Source organism: Eptesicus fuscus, chromosome 3 (assembly GCF_027574615.1).
Source record: "Eptesicus fuscus isolate TK198812 chromosome 3, DD_ASM_mEF_20220401, whole genome shotgun sequence".
NCBI classification, from domain to species: Eukaryota; Metazoa; Chordata; class Mammalia; order Chiroptera; family Vespertilionidae; genus Eptesicus; species Eptesicus fuscus.
In genome coordinates this window covers 66,058,504-66,083,664 of record NC_072475.1, presented here as the reverse complement: position 1 = coordinate 66,083,664, position 25,161 = coordinate 66,058,504, and the positions used below count along the sequence as shown (strand labels likewise).

At 43.4% G+C, this 25,161-nt stretch overlaps 2 protein-coding genes across 6 annotated transcripts in view; one reads left to right on the top strand and one right to left on the bottom strand.

The window, feature by feature from the left end:
• Positions 1-25,161, top strand: part of SIDT1 (SID1 transmembrane family member 1) — a 94,463-nt gene that overhangs the window by 18,601 nt on the left and 50,701 nt on the right. For all 5 annotated transcript variants that reach the window (XM_054713968.1, XM_054713967.1, XM_028153305.2 and 2 more), the window contains exons 2-3: positions 14,621-14,742; positions 15,774-15,944. In XM_054713968.1, coding sequence (XP_054569943.1) covers positions 14,621-14,742; positions 15,774-15,944 — 293 coding nt within the window. The remainder of the gene's footprint in view (positions 1-14,620; positions 14,743-15,773; positions 15,945-25,161) is intronic.
• LOC103290689 (60S ribosomal protein L37a-like) lies at positions 21,390-21,685 on the bottom strand. The gene has a single exon (XM_008146603.3). The coding sequence runs from the start codon at positions 21,683-21,685 to the stop codon at positions 21,407-21,409; it is 279 nt and encodes a 92-aa protein (XP_008144825.2). The 3' UTR covers positions 21,390-21,406.

The following is a 25,161-nucleotide window of genomic DNA, read 5'->3' as shown; positions in this document are numbered from 1 at the left end:
TGGAGATAAGCTGATGGTGAAGGAAAGGCACAGTCTTAGAGAATGACTTTATTGCTTAAAAATCCTACAAATCTAATGTTAGGGGTTGGTTTACATCCCTCCAAATATATGAAGTTCTAACCCCTGGGACCTGGGACTGTGAACTTATCCTATATAATAAAAGATTAATATGCAAATTGTCCCCTCAACTGGGAGTTCCACCAGAGTTCGACCAGGGGGCAGGGCCTGCCAACCTCCCGGGGGCCCCTCCTCCCCCAGCAGGCCCCACCCCTGATCGCCCCACCCCCACCCCAATTGGGGCCGGGGGCAGCCGGCCAACCTTCAGCGTCCCCTCCCCCTGGCCGGCCCAGCCTGATTGGCCCCAATCCCCAATTCACCCATGCGTGAATTCCTGTACTAGGCCTCTAATGTGAACATAAGGTCTTTGTAGATCTAATCAAGTTAAGACGAGGTCATTAAAGTGGGCCTTAATCTGCTGTGGCTGGATAGGTCAGTTGATTAGAGTGTCATCCAGATACACCAAGGTTTGGGGTTCAATCCTTGGTCAGGGCACATACAAGAATCAATCAATGAATGCATAAATAAGTGGAACAACATCTCTCTCTCTTTCTCTCTCTCAAGTCAATAAACAAAAAAGAAAACTTTTTTTAAAAAGTGAGCCATAATCCAATGTGACTGAAATAAAATAAGAAGTGGGAAATTTGAACACAGACATGCACAGAGGAAAACAGGATGTGACGACCGAGGCAGAGGTGGGAGTGCTGCAGCTATAAGCCAAGGAGCACCAAGGATCGGTGGCCATCACCAGAAACTAGAACAAGGCAAGGAAGGATTCTCCTCAGAGCCTCAGAGAGAGTATCGCCCTGATGCCACCTTGATTTCAGACTTCTAGGTCTAGGCTCCAGAACTGTGAGAGAATAAATGTCTGTTGTTTTAAGCCGCCCAGTTTATGGTATTTTATTATGGCAAACCTAGGAAACTAATCATCCTGTAACACAGAGTCTAGACCTGGGTCCCCTGACAATATTTCTTTTCCAGGGAAGATATATTGACAAATATATATATATATATATATACATATATATATATATATATATATATATATATATATATATATATAATTTGTCTCTTTCATATATATATATATGAAAGAAAGAGAGAGAGAGACTATAATCAAGGAAGTTGGCATAAGCAGATCAAGTACTAGAGTTAAGGATAGACTATGACAAAATGAGCCCAAAGAACAATAAGAATGTGTTTGGGGACTGTTTGTCACATCCCCAATAACAAAGAGCCTGTATAAAATGAGGGTTGTCACTCAGAATTGTACAGACACGAAGGCCACATCGTGACTTCTTTTTATTTTTTTAAATAAATCTTTATTGTTCTGATTATTACAGGTGTTCCTCTTTCCCCTCCCACCCATAGCTCCCCTCCACCTGATGCCCCACCCCACCCCATGCCCTTACCCCCCGCCACTGTCTTCATCCATAGGTGTAAGATTTTTGTCCAATCTCTTCCTGAACCCCTCAGACCCCTTCCCCCTGATAATTGTCCATCCCCTCCCTTTCTATGTCCCTGATTCTATTGTATTCACCAGTCCATTCTGTTCTTCAGATTTTTTATTCACTTGATTTTTAGATTCACTTGTTGGTAGGTATGTATTTGATGTCTTTTTGTTGTTCATAATTTTTACCTTTACCTTTTTTTTCTTCTTCCTCTTCTTAAAGAATACCCTTCAGCATTTCATGTAATCCTGGTTTGGTGGTGATGAACTCCTTTAGTTTTTTCTTGTTGTGAAGCTCTTTATCTGACCTTCAATTCTGAATGATAGCTTTGCTGGGTAGAGTAATCTTGGTTGTAGGTTCTTGCTGTTCATCACTTTGAATATTTCTTGCCACTACCATCTGGCCTGCATAGTTTCTGTTGAGAAATCAGCTAACAGTCGTATGGGTACTCCCTTGTAAGTAACTAACTGTTTTTCTCTTGCTGCTTTCAAGATTCTCTCTTTGTCTTTTGCCCTTCGCATTTTAATTATGATGTGTCTTGGTGTGGTCCTCTTTGGATTCCTCTTGTTTGGGGTTCTCTGCGCTTCCTGAACTTGTAAGTCTATTTCTTTCACCAGGTGGGGGAAGTGTTCTGTCATTATTTCTTCAAATAGGTTTTCGGTATCTTGCTCTCTCTCTTCTTCTGGCACCCCAAAAATTCGGATGTTGGTACACTTGAAGCCATCCCAGAGGCTCCTTACGCTATCCTCACACTTTTGGATTCTTCTTTCTTTCCGCCTCTCTGGTTGGGTGTTTTTTGCTTCCTCATATTTCAGATCTTTGGTTTGACTCTTCGGGTACGGTGGTCTACAGTTGAGTTTTTGTATATTCTTTATTTCAGACAGTGTAAGCATAATTTCTGACTGATCCTTTTCCATTTTTTTTGGTATTCTCATTAAGGTCCTTGAAGGTCTCTTCAAGTTTCTCAGTGGTTTTTAGAAGATTCTTGAGTAACCTTATAAATGTGGTTCTGAACACTGTGTCGTCCAGTAGTTTACTTTCCTCCATCTCTCCTATACGTGACATACTTCGGTATTTCCGCATTTTGGCTGCCTCCCGGTGTTGATGGAGTGGCTTTGTGTGGTCAGTGACCTATAGGGGCCGGTAGCTCAGCTTCCCCAATCACCCTAGGTGGTTGCTCTTGGTGCACCCCTTTGTGGGCTGAGTGGAAAGTCTTGGTGTAGTTAAAAGCCTTGATTGCTGTTGGTACACTGGGAGGAATTGACCTCCAGGCCAGTTGGCTGTGAGGACCTGCTGTGTCTATAATGGAAGCACTGCTGCGCTGGAGACACGCTTGTGGTACAGGGCTTGTTTGAGTGGGGCTTTGGTGCTCACTGAGTCCGCCTCCCGAATGTGTCACTTATGGATGTGAGGAATTGAAATCTGGTGCCTCACACTGACCACTAGGTGCATTGGCTTCTGGATCTCCAATGGGGTGCAGTTCAGCTGCTGTCTGAGGCTACCCTGCAGGAGCTACAGCGAGAACTGCCGTCCTCTCCTCCCTGCTTGGAGCTTTGAGTCCTTGGTGCTGTCTGTACCGGATTGCAAGTTTACTAGTTTAAATTACAATAGAGAAGGCCATTCATATGCAAAAGCCGCTGCTAGGAGCTTGGGTGTGTTTGTAGATTGTGCGGGGCGGAGTCTCAGGGCGTCACTAGGCTAGGGCGTGGCCAACAGCAATGGCTGGCAGTGAGCCACCTCCAACCGCATCCCGCAACCGCGTCCCCGCAGTCTCACGCCCCGGCGCAGCCAACAATTCTACCTCCACACAGCTCTGCTAGTAAGCCACCCTCACTCTCCGACCCGCTGGCAGACAGCCCAGTCTCTCCCCAGAAACTGGATTTCAGAGAGATTGGGGGCTTGTCTCTCTTCGGATTGAAGAAAGCAACGCCCGCCTCCAGCTGGGCTCCGCCGCCAGTTCATATCGCGCGTGCACTCCCCTGTACCTCAGTTTTTCAGCGTTTGCGCCCTGATTGTGCCCGTCTCTTTCGGTCTAGTTGTAGAGGTTCCTCTCAGCCAGCTTTCCCGTGGTTCTGGGAGATAGACGTTCTGTCTTTTAGTTGTAGTTTTGGAAATTGGTGTGGGCGGCAGCAGCCCAGATGTTTATCTATGTTGCCATCTTGGATCCTCCCCGTGACTTCTTTTTATAATTATGAAATATTTTAGACATATAAACAAGTATATAAAATAATGTAACAAACATCTATGTACCCACAACTCAACCTAAGAAACAAAAGGACAATTAGAGTTCCCTATTTACTCCCACCTATCCTCTTCCTTCACCCCCAAAAGTAACCTTTTGGGAAAGATAATTCTTCCTAGATCTCTTAATTTCTGCATATCTTATAGGAAGTCACTGAAATTTTTTTCTATACTATCATTTAAAGGATAATAGTATAACATATAGCTTCAGAAGACAAAGACAGAGTCTCTGGAGCAAAGATGAGACAGGCTTACTGACCATTGTAAAAGATACAGGCTCCCTAAGCTCATGGTTTCTCTCCTGTAGTGCAACCCACTGCATGTATGTAGACATCCACTAGTCCCATTCACATCACCTCCATGGTAGTTGGGGGCAAGAGGAATTTCTGCAAATATGATGATGCTCATGGTGCTTACTGTGACAAGAGTAATAAAGTCCTTTGTCTCCAACCCAGGGGTCTTTTTCTTCTACCCACATTGATGAAACTGTGGCAACTGAGGTAAATCCTCAGATCCTTCAAACTTTTGAAAAGTGTTATCTTGAATTTGGTGTTTATTTCCACATTGCAAATTTTACTAAAGATATATATATCATATCTAATAAAGAGTAATATGCAAATTGACCATCACTCCAACACAAGATGGCTGCTCCATGTGGTCAAAGATGGCTGCCCCCAAGTGGACACAAGATGGCTACCACAAGATGGCCAGCAGGGGAGGGCAGTTAGGGGTGACCAGGCCTTCAGGGGAGGGCAGTTAGGGGCAATCAGGCTGGCGGGGGAGCAGTTAGGCATCAATCAGGCTGGCAGGGGAGTGGTTAGGGGGTGATCAGGCTGGCAGGCAGAAGCAGTTAGGGGCATTCAGGAAGGCAGGCCGGCGAGCAGTTGGGAGCCAGCAGTCCTGGATTGTGAGAGGAATGTCCGACTGCCCATTTAGGCCCGATCCTACTGGGATCGGGCCTAAACGGGCAGTCGGACATCCCTCGAGGGGTCCCAGATTGGAGAGGGTGCAGGCTGGGCTGAGGGACACCCGCCCCCCTCCGTGCACGAATTTCATGCATTGGGCCTCTAGTATAAATATAATATTGTTTTGCTTGCTTACAAAGTTTACATAAATGGATTCATGCATTATGTATCCTTCAACAACCTGCTCTTTCTCTCAATTTATCTTCTTGAGTCATCCATACTGATTCATATTTTAGTGCACTCATTTTTAACTACCAAATAGCACTTTATTGTATGAATAAAATTTTTTTACTCATTCATTATTTAGCTTACTTTTGTCGCTATGTAGATTGTTTCCAACTTTTGTTATTGCAACCAACGCTTGCAATGAACATTCTAATTCATGATTCCTTATGCATATGTAAGAGAGAATTTCTCGTGTATTAACTTAGGAGTGGAAATGCTGGAATGTAATTTGAACTCGTCATCAGCTTTGGTAGATATTGCCAACTTGCTCTCTGAGGAGGTTGTATCAAATAACATTTTCATAAGCAATGTGCAAGAGTTCCTGTTTCTCTACATTCTCACAAAGGTGGTATTGTCATATGTTTAAGGCTTTACCTTTCTAATGAATGTAAAATGCTAGGCATCTTTTCACATGTTCACTGGTCATTTTTCTCCTCTTCACTTGCTATTTATATCTTTTACATGTGTTGCTTTTGGTTGTTTGTTTTTCTTACAAGCATAAAAGGTTTTATATATATTCAAGGTACTGATATTTTGGTTTTTATATATGTAGAAGTAACATTTCTTGTGGTTTGTCTCTTCCCTTCATGGATGGAGCTTATACATATAGCTTCACTGTGGGATAGTACAAGTTTAAAGATTTCACAGTGGAATGGTAGGAGAAGCCCATATCCATCGAGGTGCTCAGTGGAGCCAGGGAGGCGAAACAGTGATGATAGCATGACCTGACCAAGCGTTCCATGGAGGCTGTGATCCAGGCAGCCTGGGTTGTAGTCACGATTCTTCCACAGCTGCGTATCCTGGGGAAAGTCACATCACCTCTTCTGTAAATGGAACCTGTGGACTAGATGACCTCCCTGAGCACTTTCCCCTGCACCAGGCAGGCGACGGCAGGACTTACGTGGACGTGCCCAACTTCACGGTAACTGGGGAAGTGACTGCCCAGCTTCTGTGTCGTTTCCCCTGACTCCTCCACGTGGGGAGCCACGTTGTCCCCCATGTGCCCTCAGTGCCTGCTCACATTGCTCCTGTGTTATCTACACATTATACTGTTGGCGATAACACCATTTGTGTCTGTGACTAGCTCATGAGCGCCTCAAGGACAGTGTTAGAGAAACTTAAACCTGGTGCCACTGAACTTTCTGACATGTTTTCAAAGATTAAAAAGGGAGTCTCTAAGCTTAAGACCTTTCATAATCGTGATCTATATCAGAGATGAGAGTACTTAAATAATTCTCCTCCCTTAGCTGCACCACAATTCTGTGCTTGTAATAAACATAGAAAACAAGATCTATGTAATAAAAATGGTCTGTTGTCATGACAACAGGAAGAAGCCACAGAAGGAAAAATCTTGGCTCTTAGGAATGGTGTGTTGCAAGGTGTCAGGGTCCATTATGCATGGTCCATACCCTGTTCTTTATTTAGTCTTGTCTTTACACAGCTTACTTCACTGTGCAGATGAAATCCAATTTTCTCAGTTGTGCAATAGCTTCTGGTACAGCAAAGCAAATTTTGAACAGGGCTCTTTATTCTTTCCTGGAGGGAGTGTATTATCTGTTCATCTTGAAAAGCTAACCAGTGTTTTCTATCTCCTACTTTAATGTATATATATATACATATATATTTGCAATTTATTATAATAGTATCTGCATTTGTTTTTAATTATAATTAGTACGATCATTATTAAATAAAAAAGTAAGTGGGTTACAAGGGCCACCCCAGGAATAAGATTAGGGTGTGGAGATGAACAGTAGATTGGGGTAATGGCTGTGATATGCCTGTTCTGCTCTTCTCCCAGCAGACCTCCTCCTGCCAGCCCAGATTCAGTGCTACCAGACACCAGCTTCCAGACGTTGATGCGTTGCTGGAAATGGGGCACCTGCACTACGTGATTAATTTGAGACAGTACTTACCAGAGTGTGGGCTCCAATCCATGTGCATCAGAATCCCCCAGCATGCTTACTGAAAATGTATAGTTTAAAGTTCCGTTTTTGATCTGCTAAATCCGAAATGCTGGGGGTGAGCTTGAGGGATCTGAATGCTGAAAAGCACACTAAAATATGAGAATCACTGCCTTCGAGTAACGTGTGGGGAAAAAAATGGAGGGATATCCTTTCTGACACTAAGTATCCAAGAAGGAAGGAGGAGGCCCAATTCTGGGTAAAGAAAAGGGAAGCAAACAAGCTAAAGATGACGCTTGCCTAGTTCACAGCTTTCCTTAGGTTTCCCACAGTTCTGATTGCTGTAGATTTAAGCCAGAATAAAGTATGCTCTACAAACATGTGCTGTATAACACTGGTGGCTGTTTGTGTTGTGAACCTCAACAGTGAGCCTGCTTCTAAGATAATTCATTCTGTCAGCACTAGAGATGCCAACGATGAAGTCTGCAGCTTCCTAGAAGAGCCGAGTAGGTAAACTAGCAGTTAAAACACAGATGGTCCACAAGGAGATACCACTTGACCCCCCACTAGGACGGCTGTAATAAAGAAGACAGGCAATAACAGGTGTTGGCAATGATGCGGACAACTTGGAACTCTTACACACTGCTGGTGATGCAAATGGCTGGAATGTAAAATGATGCACCTCCTTGGAAAACATTTTGGCAGTTCCTCAAAAAAGTTAAACATAGTGTTACTATGTCATCCAGAAATTCTACTCCTAGGTATATACTCAAAGTAATTGAAGACATATGTTCACACAAAACTGTTGATAGCAACATTGTTTCTAATAGCCAAAAAGTAGAAACAACCAAAATGTCCATCAATTGAAGAATAGATAAACAAAAATGTGGTATACTGATACAATGGAACATTATTTAGCAATAGAAATAAATGAAGTATTGATAAATGCTACAACATGGAAAAACTGTGAAAACATTATGCTAAGTGAAATAACAGGTACCAAAGGATATCTGTATTATTCCATTTATATGAGCTGTCCACGATAGGGAAGTCCATAGAGACAGAAATTAGATTAGCAGTTACCGGGGATTGAGAGAAGGAGATGAGGAGTGACTGGTAATAGGTTCAGGGCTTCTTTTTGGGGTGATGAAAATATTCTGGAATTAGTAGTGGAATTAGATTGCACAGCTCTGTGACTATACTAAAGACTACTGAATTGTACACTTTAAAAGTGAGTTGTGTGAATTATATCTCAGTTTCAAAAAGTGATGAAAGAAATGTCCAAGAAAAAGGTAGTAAATTTGACTACATGGAAAATAAAATGCATTGGGATTACTTATAGGAAAAATTCACTTCTTTTCTCTTCGACTCACACTCACAACACATCTGACACCACATCGAGCAATTCTGTGATAACAGCTAAGTGTTCTACAATTCATTTCAGTTCTAACACTATCTACCTGATCATCACGTCTCACAGGTTAAGGACTCAGTCCCACAAGACTGCCCATTCCCACTTCAGGATGTCAATTGCAAGTCCAGGTTATCACTGATGCTGCTGACCAGCTAGCTATAAATCAAAGGTTCCCATGATCCCCTTTCTCGGGTTCAATTATTTGCTAACGCAACTCAAAGAACTCAAGAAAAACAGTTTATTTACTAGATTACAGGTTCATTATGAAAGGATAAAACTCAGGAACAGCCATAGGAAAGAGATCCATAAGGTGAGGTCCAGAAGGGTCCTGAGTGCAGGAACTTCTCTGTCCCTGTGGAGGTTAGGTGTGCCACCCTCCGAGCACGTCGGTATGTTCACCAACCCAGGAGTTCTTCAAACCCTGTATTTTGGGAAATTTTATGGAAGCTTCATCAGGTGGGCATAATCAATCATGAACTCAATCTCCTGCCCCCTCCTCTTCCTGCAGGACGGGGAGGGAGCTGAAGGCCCCAACCTCCTAATCATGGCTTGGTTGGTGTTTCTGGTGACCAGCCCTCGTCCTGAAGCTATGCAGGGGCCCGCCAAAAGTCTCCTCCTTAGAACCAAAGAGATTGCTCTCATCCAGGAAATTCCCAGGGACTTAGGAGGTCTGTCAAGAACCAGGGTCAATGTTCAAATGTTAGGACAAAAGATGCTCCTAGGGCTCTTATCACTTAGGAAATAGTAAGGGTTTTAGGAGCTCTGTGTGAGGAACTGGGAGCAGAGACCATATATATATATGTATATTTTTTAAATTATTTTACAATGTCATTAACATACCATACAAAGGTAATCAGAGTCCATATGGGGTTCCCCCAACGGGAGAACACCCAGTTATTTGGTAGGATGGGGCAATATGAGGGAAGACTTCCCATAAAAGGACTTTAGGGATGAGGATATCCCGAGGCCAGTCACTGGGGACAGAGCCCTTTTCAGAAACAGCAGGTAAGGAGGTGTATGGGGTTGGCAGGCAAAGAAAGTAGAGAAGAAGGTAGTGATGAATAAGAGCCTTGGGGGATTCAAATCAGTGCAGAAAGGATGGACTTGTTAATAAGTGGTGTTGGTTTAACTGAAGGGCCACATGAAAAAAGATAAAATTGAAATCATTTTTCATACTGCATAATGCCATTTGTCTCTCTGACTAGGTCATGAGCTCCTCAAGGACAGTGTTAGAAAACCTTAAATCTGGTTCCATTGAACTTTTCCCTACAAAAAAATGAAACTATAATATAGGCCTCAGTGAAGTGGTAAAAAATCATCCTCCAAGGAAAAGATTAAGACATTCGGCTATTGGCATTTACTCCAGCTTCTAGCTCTCACTGCCAGTTTACAGGAAATATAGGAGATAAAGGAGTCTATTCAGTGACAGACACTACAGGGTACAATCAACAAAATCTAGAATGTGGTTACTTCAGATTTGTTCTGCTGCTTTATGAGCGGCTTTCTTTAACAAATAAATGCCCCACCCTACTCCCCCCAAAGGAGGTCAGGGCACCTTTAGATTAAAAGAGACTTTAAGGGTAGACATATTAACCAAATGCAATATGTGGGTCTTATTTGTACCCAGTTAAAAAAAACTTTAAAAAAAATTTTTTTAAACAAATGAAGAAATTCAAACCCTGTGAGGATATTGGATAATTTTAAAGAAGTAGTAATTTTATTCAGTGCAATAATGGAAATCTGTTTATGTTAAAAAGAGGAAGCTTTATCTCTTAAAGATAAAGATTGAACTACTTACAGATGAAATAGTCCAATCTTTGGTATTTACTTTAAAATAATCCCATAGGAGTGTTCGGGGGAAATATAGGGGGCATAAATGAAACAAAACGGTACATTTGTTAGTAATTATTAAAGCTAGGTGACAAGTACATGAAGACTTATTAAACTATTAGAGGCCCGGTGCAGCCCAGCCTGCACCCTCTCCAATCCGGGACCCCTTAGGTGATGTCTGACTTCCGGTGTAGGCCTGATCCTCTGGCAGTCATACATCCCTCTCACAATCCGGGACCACTGGCTCCTAACTGCTCACCTGTCTGCCTGCCTGACTGCACCTAACTGCCCCACCTGCTGGCCTGGTCACCCCTAACTGCCCCCCCTCCTTTCAGGCATAGTCACCCCCAACTGCCCCCCCCCCCTGCAGGCCTGGTAGCCCCATGCAGCCTACTGCTCAGTCATTTGATCGCCCCTCACTAACCCTCTTGCCAGCCTGGTTGCCCCACACAGCCTGTTCGGTCATCCATTTGGTTGTTTTGGATGTGATGGTCGCTTAGCCTTTTATAGATATAGACTCTTGTTACTTTAAGGTAAATTTGAAAATTCCCAGAGCCAATGAAGGCTTTTTCAGGAGGAGAATGCCAAGATGAAATTGGCATCTGAGGAAGTGTACCCCTGGGAATAAGAAGGCTAAATAGGGTGCTGTCGGGAGGCTCATAGTTCAAGGACTGAACTGCGCCATTGGGAGTGGAGGGGAGGGTCCGGACATGGACAGTATGAAAGAAGACCTGCAGAACTGGAGAAAGCTAAAGAAATGGGAATCGAGGATGACTCTCAGGTTTCAGGCTTAGATGGCTGCATGATGGGGCCATTCACCAAGCACAGGAATTCAGAAGAGATTAAAGTTAGGGGTGAAGGGAGTGATAAATCGATTCCTGACAGGTTGCATTTGAGGTGCCTGTGGAACATCCAGAGCTTAGGAAAGAGGCCTGCACTGGAGATGGGTTTTGGCAATTACCAGCTGCAGCACAATTTCCATGGAAACATAAAAAGTGTAGGCACAAGAAAATGCTCCCGTCATGTGCAAGCATTATCAAATTAATAAATACTCTTGGACTTTTTAACATGAACACATCAAAGTGGCTTAACCCAGGAAAAGAATATAAGAGAACCAAATAGTAGTATACGATATCCATGCTATTCTGTTTCTCTCAATTTCCATGTTGAACATGTGATAGATCGTCAAGGTTTAACTGCAGGACTTCTTTATTTTATTTTATTTTCCCTAATAAATGAGTTTTCAAGAGAACACTATGGCTTTAATACATGGGGGGAGGGGACCTCATGTGAAAGATCAAATTTTCTTTTTTGTTTTTTTACCTTGCCTTTCTTCTATTTTGCTCCTTTCATGTTGTCTATGGTATTGTAAAACCTGAAGGAAAATGCCCAAACCATCTAGGTCTAGGGCCATACTTCAATTTCCTGTCTTTAAAACAGCCATGACAGTGTTAAATCCTTGGGTTGACATGTGTATCCGGAAGGAGCCACAGAGCCGCTGATACAAAAAAGCAGTTTGTGTCTGGGATTGATTTATGCCTTTGGAGCAGGACAAGGAGAAGAAAACCCAGCCCGTATGGTATCTGTTGCTGGGGGAAGCTCAGGCCATCTGCCAGACTCTAATAAAGCATGACAACAACATTTGGTTTGAAGCACAGAATGATTTTCCAAAGTGAAAATAAAGCTTGTCTACAATTGAGGCTCTTATAAGTCTTTATATATATACTAGAGTCCTGGTGCAAGAAATTCGTGCACGGGCAGGGCGGGGGCGGGGGGTGCATCTCCCTCAGCCCGACCTGCACCCTCTCCAATCCGGGACCTCTGGATCCTAACCACTCACCTGCCTGCCTGCCCTAACCACTCTGCCTGCCTGCCTGATGCCCCTAACTGCCCTCCGTTACTGACCTGGTCACCCCTAACTGCCCTCCCCTGCTGGCCTGGTCGCCTTTATTAACTTTTTTTTTTATAATCTTATCCCCTTCACACACAATTGTATTTGACTTCCTCATTGGCTTCTCCCTCTCACACAATTTTTCTCTCTCCTTTATGTAACACTTTTTCCTACTGACTCATCATTTATAAACTTTTCTTTCCTCCTTATTTCCTACTTCTGTTCCGTCATCCTTCTTCCCATCTTTCTCCTACCCTCCCTCCCCACATTCCTTCTTTCTTTTATCTTTACCCCTCCTCTCCCTCCCCTTTTCCTTCCTTCCCACCTTAATTTTTTTCTTCACTTCCTCCCTCGGACCTCCCTCCCCCATTTCTTCCTTCTTCCCAGTCTCCTTTTAAGCTCTACTGGCTTCCCTTTAAAATTTTTCTTCCCTCCCTCTTTCTCTCTCATCCTACCTTTCCCATACATTCTTCTCTACTTACTTCCACTGTTTTAATATCTGTCTATCTACCTGCCTAATTATTCACTATCATTTATCTTTTTTCTTTTCTGACTCCTACTTTTAAAATCTGTCCTCAGAACACAACTATACTTGATTTTCATTATAGCGCCTACAGTTCACTCATACATCCTCTTTCCTTCTTTAACTCTGCTCTCTACTGACTCCTTTATAAAGTTCTTCTCTCCCTCCCTTCTTAAAGCTTCTGTTCAACGGCGGGAGGTGGGGGGGGGATCGTTAACCCCCAGCCCAGGGCTCAGCCCTGGCCAGGTGTTCACCGCCCCCCTTCCCTGGCCTCCCCGCTGCCATCCTGCTCCCATTCCCTGCCCAGGACGCCTGGCCCCGTGAGGGTGGCTGAGGCCCGTGTGGCCCGGGCACTGCTGATGCCGTTGCGAAGCAGGAACACCTCCGCCCAGAAGGCCTTGGACCGTCCACCACTCCGTCCCGGACCCTTGGGCGCCTTCCCGCCAACAGCCCGCGCTGGGGACCACCACCCTCCTCCCGCAACCCCCTCTGCGGTCACCACCCCCTCCCACGTGCAGCCCTGCATTTCCTTCCCTTTTCCATTCCTGCGTCTTTTTCTTGTTCCCTTTATGTATTTCTGTTTCTCCTCTCGGCCTGTCTGCGTGCAGGCCTGCCTTCCTCTCCCTCTCATTTCTTTTTTGTTTTTTCAAATATATTTTATTGATTTTTTACAGAGAGGAAGGGAGAGGGATAGAGAATTAGAAATATCAATTAGCTGCCTCCTGCACATCCCCTACTGGGGATGTGCCCGCAACCAAGATATATGCCCTTGACTGGAATCGAACCTGGGACCCTTCAGTCCGCAGGCTGATGCTCTATCCACTGAGCCAAACCGGTTAGGGCTCCCTCTCATTTCTTATCCCCTCCTATCGTATCCTGTCCTACTCCAGGCCTTGCACCTGCCTGAGCAGAGGGCGGGGACGCAGCCTGCTGATCTGGTCATGACATGATGCTGTAATGGATAATTTGCATATTTCTCTATTACTTATATATATATATATATATTTGTCTTTAGCATTTATATTCAAACTAGTGGCCCGGTGCACAAAATTCGTGCACACGGGGGGGGGGGGGGTGTGTTCCTCAGCCAGGCCTGCTCCCTCTCTAATCTGGGACCCCTCGAAGGATGTCCTACTGCTGGTTTACTGGGATTGGGCCTAAACCAGCAGTCGGACATCCCTCTTGCAATCCAGAACTGCTGGCTCCTAACCGCTCACCTGCCTGCCTGCCTGATTGCCCCTAACCACTCTGCCTGCCGGCCTGCTCGCCCCCAACTGCCCCCCCCCCCCGCCAGGCTGCTCACCCCCAACTGCCCCCCATGCCAGCCTGCTCACCCCCAACTGCCCCCCCTGCTGGCCTGCTCACCCCCACCTTCCCTCCCCACTGACCTGCTTGCCCCCAACTGCCCCCCTGCTGGCCTGCTCACTCCAAACTGCCCCCCCTGCTGTCCTGATCACCTCCAACTGACCCCCATTGATGACCTGCTCGCCCCCAACTGGCCCCCCTGCTGGTCTTCTTAACCCCAACGGCCCCGCCCCCCACCAACCTGATCACCCACAACTGCCGTCCCATCCTGGTCTGATCACCCACAACTGCCCTCCCCTCTTGGCCTCTAACCACCTCTACCTCAGCCCCGCCACCATGCCTTTGTCCAGAAGAACGTCCGGAAGGTCTCCCAGTCTAATTAGCACATTACCCTTTTATTAGTATAGATAAAAAGTAAAGGACATTAATACCTTTGTTTTCTTTTTCTGTTCTGGGCTTATACTCAAAATCTTGTGTTGACAACCCAGTTCTAACTCCTCAGCCTGCCATGGGAAGGCTCCATAATTTGGGTTCACCCAAAACCACTTAAATCAGAATGTTGAGGGGTTGGACCCAGGCATTAGTTCTTTAAAAAAGAAATTCACATAAGAACTGCAATCAAGGTTAAGACCCCTGTGGTTACAACGTGAGTGAGGAAAAGGCAGCTGAGGCGTTTGGACTATCTATGGTCAGAAGTAAATGTGAAATATTAAAGTTTTCACGTCTTCAGGGGGCAGCGATGATGTGTGTACCTGTGTGTGCCTGTGTGTGTCTGTGTGTGTAGGATGTACATCACCTCTCTCTGCCTTGCTCACAGGTCAACGCCGTGCGGGTGCATGTGAACAGCTCTTCCGAGAACCTCGACTACCCGGTCCTGGTCGTGGTGCGTCAGCAGAAAGAGGTGCTGTCCTGGCAGGTTCCGCTGCCCTTCCAAGGACTGTAAGTGGGGTTTTTCCCAGACAAATTCACGACATCGCTTCCTTTCAATGGCCCAGATCTTAATTGGTCTTTGCCCTAGTGAAATGAGAAATCTGACATTTGGAATGTTGACATGTGATGCATGCTCAGTGCAAACGCTAGTCGTGGTACATACCCTACGTGTTCAGCTCTGCTCAATATCCATCCCCTTTAAAGTTCACATGAGAACTCTGCCCAGATTTGTAGCACCTTGAAGAACTTTTACCATTGTAATTCTATTCAGAATCAAAAAATGTTCTGTAGCTCTTGATTGGTTAGTGGGTCACCCACTGAGGACAGGGCCAGGCCCAGAAGTCAACCTTAATGTGTGACACTTCTTCCATTCTTCAAAATGCCCACCGAGTCTGCAACCTTCATTCCATAATATGCATTGAGCATGACTAAGTGATAGGTGCTGGAGATACAACAGTGGGAAAAAGATACCAACAAAGTGTCTGCCCTCAGGGAATTTATATTTTTACAGGGAAAATACCAAGGCATTATAGGACTATAAGAAAAAAACCCAGAAGGCATTCAGACATGGATATAGAGTATGAGTTAAATTGATTTTAAAGGTGGAGGAATTTGAGAATTAAAATACTGATTTGGACTCTGGGACTTTATGTTCCATTTAGCAAAAGCTTGAAGAATAAAAAAATGGAGTCGCCTGAATGTTTTATCAGGACAGTTTCTCTTTTACAATGTGATATTTTTTCTCTTTGAATTAGGAGGATGGATTAGTGTAATGTAGACACCGCCTAAGTGAACAGGTCAGCACTAAACAGACTTCACATCCCTGTTACTATGTCACAGAGCCCTACACCAAAAACACTGCTTCTAAAATCACTATCAGTAGGTCCAGTCTGACATTTAAAATATAAGGGCTTGAAAACAAATTCGGAGAGAAGTGAATCGCAATAAGCTTCTTTCTCAGCTTGTTCATTAAGTCTCAGTCTCTCTCTCTCTCTCTCTCTCTCATTCTGGCTGATCTTTCCCTCCATTGGCTGCTACAGATACCAGAGGACCTACAACTACCAGGAAGTGAGCCGCACCTTATGTCCCTCAGAAGCAACCAATGAAACAGGACCGCTGGAGCAACTGATATTTGTAGATATAGCATCCATGGCACCCCTAGGTGCCCAGTACAAACTGCTGGTTACCAAGATCAAGCACTTCCAGCTACAGTAAGCAGGACTCCCTGGGGCCTTTCTCTGTTCACTCGTCTGTTCTTCCTGTGCGTGTGCATGCTCAACCCAGCTTCCTTCCTTACAGATCAGCACTCCAGAAGGACATTTTCTACTGGGCATACTGTCTTAGCACCTTCTGACCTCTCCTGCTCACAGATGGGCAGCAGGGCCTTATATGTTCTGTGCAATAGGGAGGCAGTAAGAGACTGGTGCAGAGAGGAAGGGTGGTTGACCTCCTAGGTGTCTGTTCTCAGTGTCTGGGTGAGAGCCCTGTCCTGTCTGCAGTCCAAGAAGGTGTCACTGGGGGCCGAGTATTTTGTATTACTGTCCTGAAGGAAGTTTTGTTTTTGTTTTAAGAAAGACCTTAAATAATTTTCTTCTATCCTTATTGCTATTCCAGTTTTCTCCTCCCAGGTTAGGAATGTGCATAGTTAGAAAATAATATGTTATGTGGCTTGGTTCTTTGTGCAAAAACTAATGACTATTTCCTCCTTCTGCTTGCACTTTCATTCTTTATGACAAAATCAGTTGTGATACAACAGCTCAAATTGTTTATATTAGAGGTGGATTATAACAAATTCAGTTAATGACATTGCCCCCAAGGGATTTGTTCTAGCCCCAAGGTTACCCTTGTGAAACATTATACAAATCTGTGTGAAAATTTAAACAGAAAGGTTAAGGCTGTTCCTTAATGAGGCCAGAAACTTCAGGGACTTTTCTGCTCTATCTTACTCTGAGCTCAAGGCTTTGTAAGGGGTCAAATCATCTTCTCCTCTCGGTGTTTTATATATATACTAGAGGCCTGGTGCACAAAATTTGTGCACCGGGTGGGGGGAGGGTCCCTCAGCCCGGCCTGCGCCCTCTCGCCCTCTCGCAGTCCGGGAGCCCTCGGGGGATGTCCGACTGACAGCTTAGTGCTGCTGCAGAGGCAGGAGAGGCTCCCACCACCACTGCTGCGCTCACCAGCCGTGAGCCCTGCTTCTGGCTAAGTGGCGCTCCCCCTGTGGGAGCACACTGACCACCAGGGGGCAGCTCCTGCATTGAGCGTCTGCCCCCTAGTGGTCAGTGCACATCATAGCAACTGGTCATTCCGCCGTTCGGTTGATTTGCATATTAGCCTCTTATTATACAGGAGATATATATATATGTGTGTGTGTGTGTGTGTGTGTGTGTGTGTGTGTGTATATATATATATATATATAACAGGCATTGGCAAGCCATGGCTCACAGGCTGGACACTGGTTTTGTAAATAAAGTTTTATTAGAATGCAGCCCTACCCATTCATTTACATATTGTCTATGGCTGCTTTTATGCTATAATGGCAAAGCGGAGTTGTGAGTAGTTGGGACAAAGACATTATGGCCTGCAAGCCTAGAATATTTACTCTCTGGTCCTTTAAGAAAAAGTTTGCCAACTCCTGATATAAAAGAGCAGACACATGCTTAACAAATTTGAATTAAACAATTCATTTAGAAAACTGCATTCCAAAATGATAGAATACCTAACCTTTTCAAGTACACGTACAACATTTACCAAAATTTCCAGGTTCTAATGCATATCTTGATAAATTTCAAAGGAATGAAATCCTTTATATGGAATTGAAATAGAAGTAAACCACAAAATGGCAGAGAAAATCACAAATGTTTGGAAATTAAGTAGTCTATGTCTAAATAACTTATGAGTTAAAGAAGAAATCATAATGAAAATTAGAAAATATTTTTAACAAATAATAATGAAAATATGACAGATTTAAACTTCTGGGATACAACTAATCACTGCTTGAGGAAAATGTATAACTTCAAAAGTATATGTTAGAAAAAAAGAATGGCTGAAAACCAGTGTGTTAATATCCATTTCACAAAATTGAAAAAAAGAATTGAAAATTAAACTCAAAGGAAGTAATAAAATAAAAGCACAAAAAAATGAAATAGAAAACAAATCCACAATGGCCAAAATGAACCAAACCACAAGTCAATTATTTGAAATGACTAGTATTTTTTATACCTTTTTTAAAAATAAAAGTGACAGGCAAGCCCATTGAGGGAAAAAATAGGCAAAAGATTTTAACAGATACTTCATCAAAGAAGCTATTCAAATGGTCCCAAAACACAACCTCACTAGCTATCAGCAATACAAATTAAAATGATAACAAGATTTCACTACAACTACAAAATTGCTATAATTTGAAAGGTTTGACAATGCAGTTCCACTCCTAGTAATATACCTAACTCCTAGATATATGATTGTGGTATTCATTTACTAGGATACTACACAACAATAAAAATGAACAAACTATTGGTATACTTAACGGGGGGAAATCTCACAAACACAATGTTGAGCTAAAGAAGCCAGACAAAAGGGATCCATACTGTGTGATTCCTTTAATATAAAGTGTAAAAACAGACAAAACTATTTTGTAATTTAGAAGTCAGGGGAGTGTTATCTTTAGCAAGGAAAGAGGAAGTGCATGGTATGTTTGCCTGGTGAGAGTTCATTCAGATATATGCTTATGACTTGTGCACTTTTCTATGTATATTATCCTTCAATAAATTTTTTAAAATCCAGAATATTTAAACATAGTGTGTACTACATTTTGGAAGCTTGTTTTCTGATTAGAATATTCTGTTCTAATTTAAGTGCTCCTTAAATTTGTGAAGTCAATTTATAAAGAAGTCTGACGCCAACAGAGGCACTAATAGGAATCAAATATTTATCTTGGTCTTCTCTACACCCCATGATGGTGTGTATGCATAGAGACAGATGGACAGATGGATGAATGAATGGTGGAGAAATAGTCATGGCCATTTTTCTAAGTCCTCCATTAATTTTGGCATAGGAAAAGATGACATGGTAATTCAAGAGCAAAGAACCAACCTGCCTCCCACTCCCCACCCCCAAAAAAGGCAGGAGAAGATTTTCTGGTGGATAAGGTCCACCCAGATCAATTAAATCAGAGTCTCCAGCAGGGAGGTGTGCGCATTAGTGCACAGTTTCTTAGTTTCCTAGGTGACTCTAATGTGCAGCTAGAAGTGAGAACCACTACCTTTAAGCAGTTTCTAATTGTGCTTATGTTTGATTGTTTTAATAATTAAATCTATTTATGATATTAAACAACATGAAAATTCATGGTTATACATTTGAAAGAGGTGCGAGCACATCACTTGGACAGAGTGCGGTTCCAGCTTTCAGCCTGGCCTTTACTAATTGGTTTCTGTGTCTTTGACCTGTCACTGTCACCTGGTGGCTGGGTACTGAAATTCTAGGGCTGGTTTTCTCTGAGATTCATTAGACCCTTTGGAGAACTGAATTCTGTGCAACTGAAGTCATAAGGTGGCAACTCTGTGCAAGTGCTAATGAATGATATGCACGCTGGCAAAACTGCACATCTGTTCCCTCACATTGTTTTCTGTTTCCACCTCTTGTAATGGGACTTGACGTCAGGAATCAGATGTTCAAAGCCTTTCGAAATACACACAGTTACTAGGGCTTTTACAAGAATAAGATACGCCTAGGAAGAGATGTTAACTGAGATATAGGAGTCTCTTCTTCCCTGGCTCTGGATTATCCCCCACACAAACCTTGCTGGTTACCCAGAAAACCAGAAGATAATGGCAAAGGGCAAGAGCTGAGGGTTGTGGTGAGATCTGGACTGTAGGTACTAAGAGAAATACTAAAGAATTAACTCAAAATTTCTAACATTGCAGTTTCTGTCGTATGTTTTGACTGGTGGAGTAGAAGGTATATAAAACACATTCCAGGATTTTTTTTCCTAGAACCATAATTTTTAAGAAAGGAAAGACTTTGGAGAATCTAATCTATTCACTTCATTTTTACAGATGAGCAAAGTGATGCCTAGAGAGGTTAAGTGACTTCTCCAAATTCACCCAGCTAGGAAAGACAAAATCAATAATAGATTCTAGTTCTGAGCTCTTCCTGCTATAACATTCTATTTCTACTTTCTGTTTAAAACTATCCTCACACTTTAGGTTGCCCTAAATATGCTTCTCAAGTCCACGAAACACTCGTTTATTTAAATCCAGCTTTAAAATAAAATTCTGCCTTAAACCATTACTCCCTGCCATCTAACTCTCCCCCACCCACCTCCACACACACATATACACAGCTTTGCCACCACTCATTTTCCCAACTCTAGTGCCCTGGAGAGCTGCTTAATGTGAAGTTGCAGACGTGGAACAGAAGGAGGCTGTAGGACAGTGATGGCGAACCTATGACATGCGTGTCAGCACTGACACACGTAGCCATTTCTAATGACACGCGGCCGCATGCCAAGGATGAAACATTTGCTGCTCCTGAGGATGAAACATTTGCGACTAGAGCCTTGAAGTTAGTTTTTTCCTCAAAGTGACACACTACCTGAGTTATGCTCAGTTTTTTGGCGAAGTTTGACACACCAAGCTCAAAAGGTTGCCCATCACTGCTGTAGGAGCAGGCAGGCACCTGATCATGCAGTGGGAGGAGCTTAGAAGGGGTGTTAAGAAATTTAGGTAGTTGTCTAAATTGTGATAGTTGTGTGGAGAATGGATTTGAAGAGAACAGACTGGATGCAGAAAAATTAGAACACTGATGCGGTGGTCAATATAAATCAATTATAAGGAGATAAACTGAAGAATTTGGAGGTAACATTGACAATACTTGATTGGATATGAATGGGAAAGGGACTGGGAGAGTCAAAGGTGACTTTCTAACTTGTAGATGGTGGCACCACTAAGAGAAAATGAGGATTTTGAAGGGGGAAGGAAGAGATGATAAGTTCACTTTGGTGCATGTTAAACTTGAAGTAGAGTGTTGGTATATACCATCATGATGCTCAGGAGAGAGGTCTGAGTTACAGAGAGCAGACTGAGTAGAAGCACTTCGGAAAGGCTGGTCCACACCATGCCTAAGGAGGAGTTACAGGAGATAGGACTGGACAAACAGGCAGTACCCACTCCTTGGTGTTTGAGATCCTGTGAAAAGCACTAGGGAGTTTAGACTTCAGCTTCCAGGTTATGGAAACCCCTAAAAGATTTTAAACACCAGAATAACATGAACAGATTGGATTTTAGAAATGATCTTAGTGTCAATGTGGCAGGTGAACTCACGAGAGGAGAGGGCAAGGGCAAATAGGACAATGAATAGAGAAAATAAAAATGATAAGAGCCTGAACATATTATGGCAACAACAACATCTTAAAGGGGAAAAAAGGAGTCCAGTAAGATGCCTGGGGATAATTCACAAATTCAACAAATATATATTGCAGAATAAAATATATAGTCAACATGAGTACTTGAAGCCTTCAACCCTCAAGATCTATGTATGGCTCTTGGGTCTTTGCTTTGAAAGAGAATTTTGAGTGAGATAGCCAAGCTACCGTGCTGTGAGAAGTATATATTTTTGTTGTTGTTATATAAATTAACCCATGTATTATAGGCTCACAGTGTTTCAAACTGTGGAGCTTCTATTGGTCTTTCAATTCCTTCAGTCTTCTGCTGGCTGACTTTACTGTGATGGCAGAAGTGGGGTGGTAGGTCCAGGCACCACCAGCGACTGTTTTCATGCAGGAACCACAGTGCCAGATCCCCACAGCTCGCCTCTTCATCTTGATTTTGCCACAGAAGGAGCAAGTGTACTTGGCGTGCTGTCTGACTTCAATTTTCGTCACCATTTTCCTGAGGGAGGCGCCATATTGGGTCCCATACTTACTGACGATTCTGACCTTCTTGGTGCGTTTAGCCATGTCGCCACGAACTCGAGTAGATTTTTTGAGGGAATGGATGAGTGAAGAGGTTTTTAGACCATTTTGCTCTGTGTCATGTAATCAATTTTGATATTTTGGGATAGACTACAGTAGTGATTTACATTACTTTTCAAAATTTTTGTTGTTGTTGAATGCCATGTCCGGCAAAAACAGTGCCGTAGGTGGGAGCAGGTGCATCCGGGTTACTTTACAGCAATAGAATCAGGACGCTTGGTGATCAATCTAATGGGAAGTAACTAAAAGGGAGGAATCCAAGATGACTCTAACAATGATGTTCAAAGTCTGGTGAGGTGTACTGGCAAACAGACGTAGTGGGTCAGGATCAGGGAAATGACAGAACATTCCATTTTGATCATGTGGAGCCCAGCAGGCGGTTAGTCTTCTGTGACTGGAGCTCAGAAGATAGCTCTGGACTTGGCTGGACATGGAGACTTGAGATATACTAGCATTCTAGTGGCTTTTGTGGCAACTGAACATATATGTGGGGGTTTTTTTATGTCAATTGAATATCCTATATAATAAAACCCTAATATGCAAATCTACCGAACAGATGAATGACCCGGTCACTATGACATGCACTGAACCACCAGGGGGCAGACGCTCAATGCAGGAGCTGTCCCCTGGAGGTCAATGCACTCCCACAGCAGGAGTGCTGCTCAGCCAGAAGCCGGGCTCACAGCTGGTGAGCACAGCTGTGGTGGCGGGAGCCTCTCCTGCCTCTGCAGCAGTGCTAAGGACCCCTCCGGGGGATGTCCGCCGAGGGGTCCCAGACTGCAAGAGGGTGCAGGCCAGGCTGAGGGACTCCCCCCACACCTCCCAGTGCACGAATGTCATGCACCGGGCCTCTAGTATGTGTGTGTGTGTGTGTGTGTGTGTGTGTGTGTGTGTGTGTGTGTGTACGAAAATGTATGTGGCTAAGGAAAATGAGGAGATCAAAAACAGGCTTGTGGATAACACTCTCATTTAAGGAATTGTCTGAGAAACAGGAACTATCAAAAGAAGCTGAGTAGGCACAGTCAAATGTGTGGAAGAAAACCCACAGAGTCCCAGGTGGGAAAGTTTCAAGACCAGGAGTGGTTGTCAGTGTCAAATGCCACAAGTAAAGTCACTGGATTCAGCCATGAGGAGGTGACTGTTACCTTTAGCTAAGGCAACTTCAGGGGAACGGTGAGAAAGGGGTCTTGATATGTTTTAAGGCAGAAAAGGATCCTGATAGCAGTGGGAAGAGGAAAGAATGAAGGAAAGATGCAAGCAAAACATTCTTTTAAGAAGCTGGTTTGTGAAGGAGAGGGAGGATATAGAATAACATCGAAGAAGGCAAATACAAGGAAAAGGAAGGAAATTTGTTGGGTTGTTTTTGTTTGTTATTTATTTTGAAAATGGTTGAGACTAGAATATATTTATAAACCAATGGGTAGAAAGGCAAATGAAAGTGGACTTTGTAGAAGCAAAGTCCCAGAGAAGGGAAGAAAGTATAGGATTTAGCGCATACGTGCGAAGTCTATACTTACACTAGAGCGATGGGGTGGAGGGTTACAGTGGACTGGAGCATCGCTAGGGGAGGGTTGGGTAAGCAGAGGGAGTTCATGACAGATGGCAGTAAGCAGATAACAGGAAGTGGCATTCTCAAGTCCATAGTCCAAGTGAATAATAGGGTATAATTTCCTTCAACAACGAAGTAGGGGTTTAGAACGCCTTCCCTGATCTCTGACAGGGGCTTGCTATCATAAAGTAGATAATATGCCGTGAATTTCCCAGTCCTCTCTGGTACTTACCTCAAAAACCACTTACCTTTTGTCCTTACTTCTCTCCCACTTACCCTTTCTTCCCATCCCCCTTTCCCTTCTCTTCTGTTTGATTACTCTCCTGTATATATTTCTCTTATCTTCCCCATGAGCCTCCCTCTTCTTCTGTCTTACCTGCATGCCCATCTCTCGATTTCATCTGTCCCTTTTCTCTTCCCCTCTTCCTCAAACTAGCCAAAACAAAAGAACTAAGTCAGTTTTCAGTTTTTCTTATACTTACTGAATAATCATTTACTTCCTGGGTTTAAAACAAATAAAATGAAGTTTTTATGCTTCTCTTTCTAAAATTAAAGGTGCATTTGAGTTGCAACTGACTTTGTTCTGTTGGTTAATGACCCTTGACAAATAAATCTCCGCCCCTCTGTCAGAGCCTATGGGGAAGGAAGCAGAACTTTCCATGTGTAATAAACACAATGTTTATTTTGCACACACTGTTGACTCCATGAGAAAGAGAGCACTTAAGTGTGACAGACTTAAAGAAAACAATATGTGTTGAATGTTTGTGTGTGTTGTACTAGTAAAGAAAAAATAAATAACAAGGGAAAAAAACCTCAGAAAATGTATATCGATACCCATACATTCCATTACAACTGGAATTCAAGTGCTAGGGAGGAATATAAAAACATATTTCTGGCCAAAGGAAACTGGTTCCTTCTGGAAATTTCATGATGTGTGTTGCTAGCCAAGAAAATCAGTGACCTGTTTGTTCCCCTGATCTGTCAATGAACAGAATTGTTGCCCTGGTAACAGCAGATGGCACTCCCCACACTAAGAGGGCACTACCTAGCACACACAGCACTGTGAGTTCTCACTCCAGCCTGCCATGGCATCTCAGGAGCACATATACACCTGGACTTGACACTGACTTTGTGGCTCTTTAGGTGACTTAAGGCCGCAAGCTCTCAACTGTACTTCAGCAGAATAAATCCTCAACACTGAAGATTATTTCTGTTGAGTGTGGATATATAAAAATGGCATCCACTGCTAAATTCTGAGCCCAGTCTGCCCACAGCCTAAATTGTTGGTCATTACCTTTAGAAACAGTGCTCAAATTTTATGACTTTTAAACAACACCTCCAATTATAAATTTCTTACTTAAATGTTTCGGCATGCCCTTTCTAAAGGAATCTTTAACACAATTGTTTGAAACTATTTAATTTTTATAAAAGGAAAATTAGGAGTGGAGAGAAAGACTTTGTAGAGAGCACCAGGCTATGAATCTGGGGAGGGACCTCAGAAGTTCAGGTTAGAATTCCCAGAAGTTCAGGTTCAGATTCCCAGAAATGCAAGCCATACTGGAGGGGTGGGGGCATGCCATTCCCCCGGGGCGGACACTGAGAGTGTGGTGTGGGTTTGTATGAGTGATCTTCATGGCTAAAGATGAGGCAAAACCCAGAACGAATAAAAGGCTAAAGCAGCCCCCTACAAAACTGTATCGAGGAACGAACTTGTCTTTGTGTTTTCCAGCCTCTTGGACTGTTTCACATACGTTCATTCCAGACAGCACTCTGTGCCACAAGGGTGTGCTACCTGCATGCTCCTCAGCCTCTCCTTTCCTCTGCACTGGACCATTGCTGTCCTTCACAGAAGAAGGAAAGAACCTAATCCAATAATTCACAGTAAATTATTACCTGGAGAGGAAATAACTCC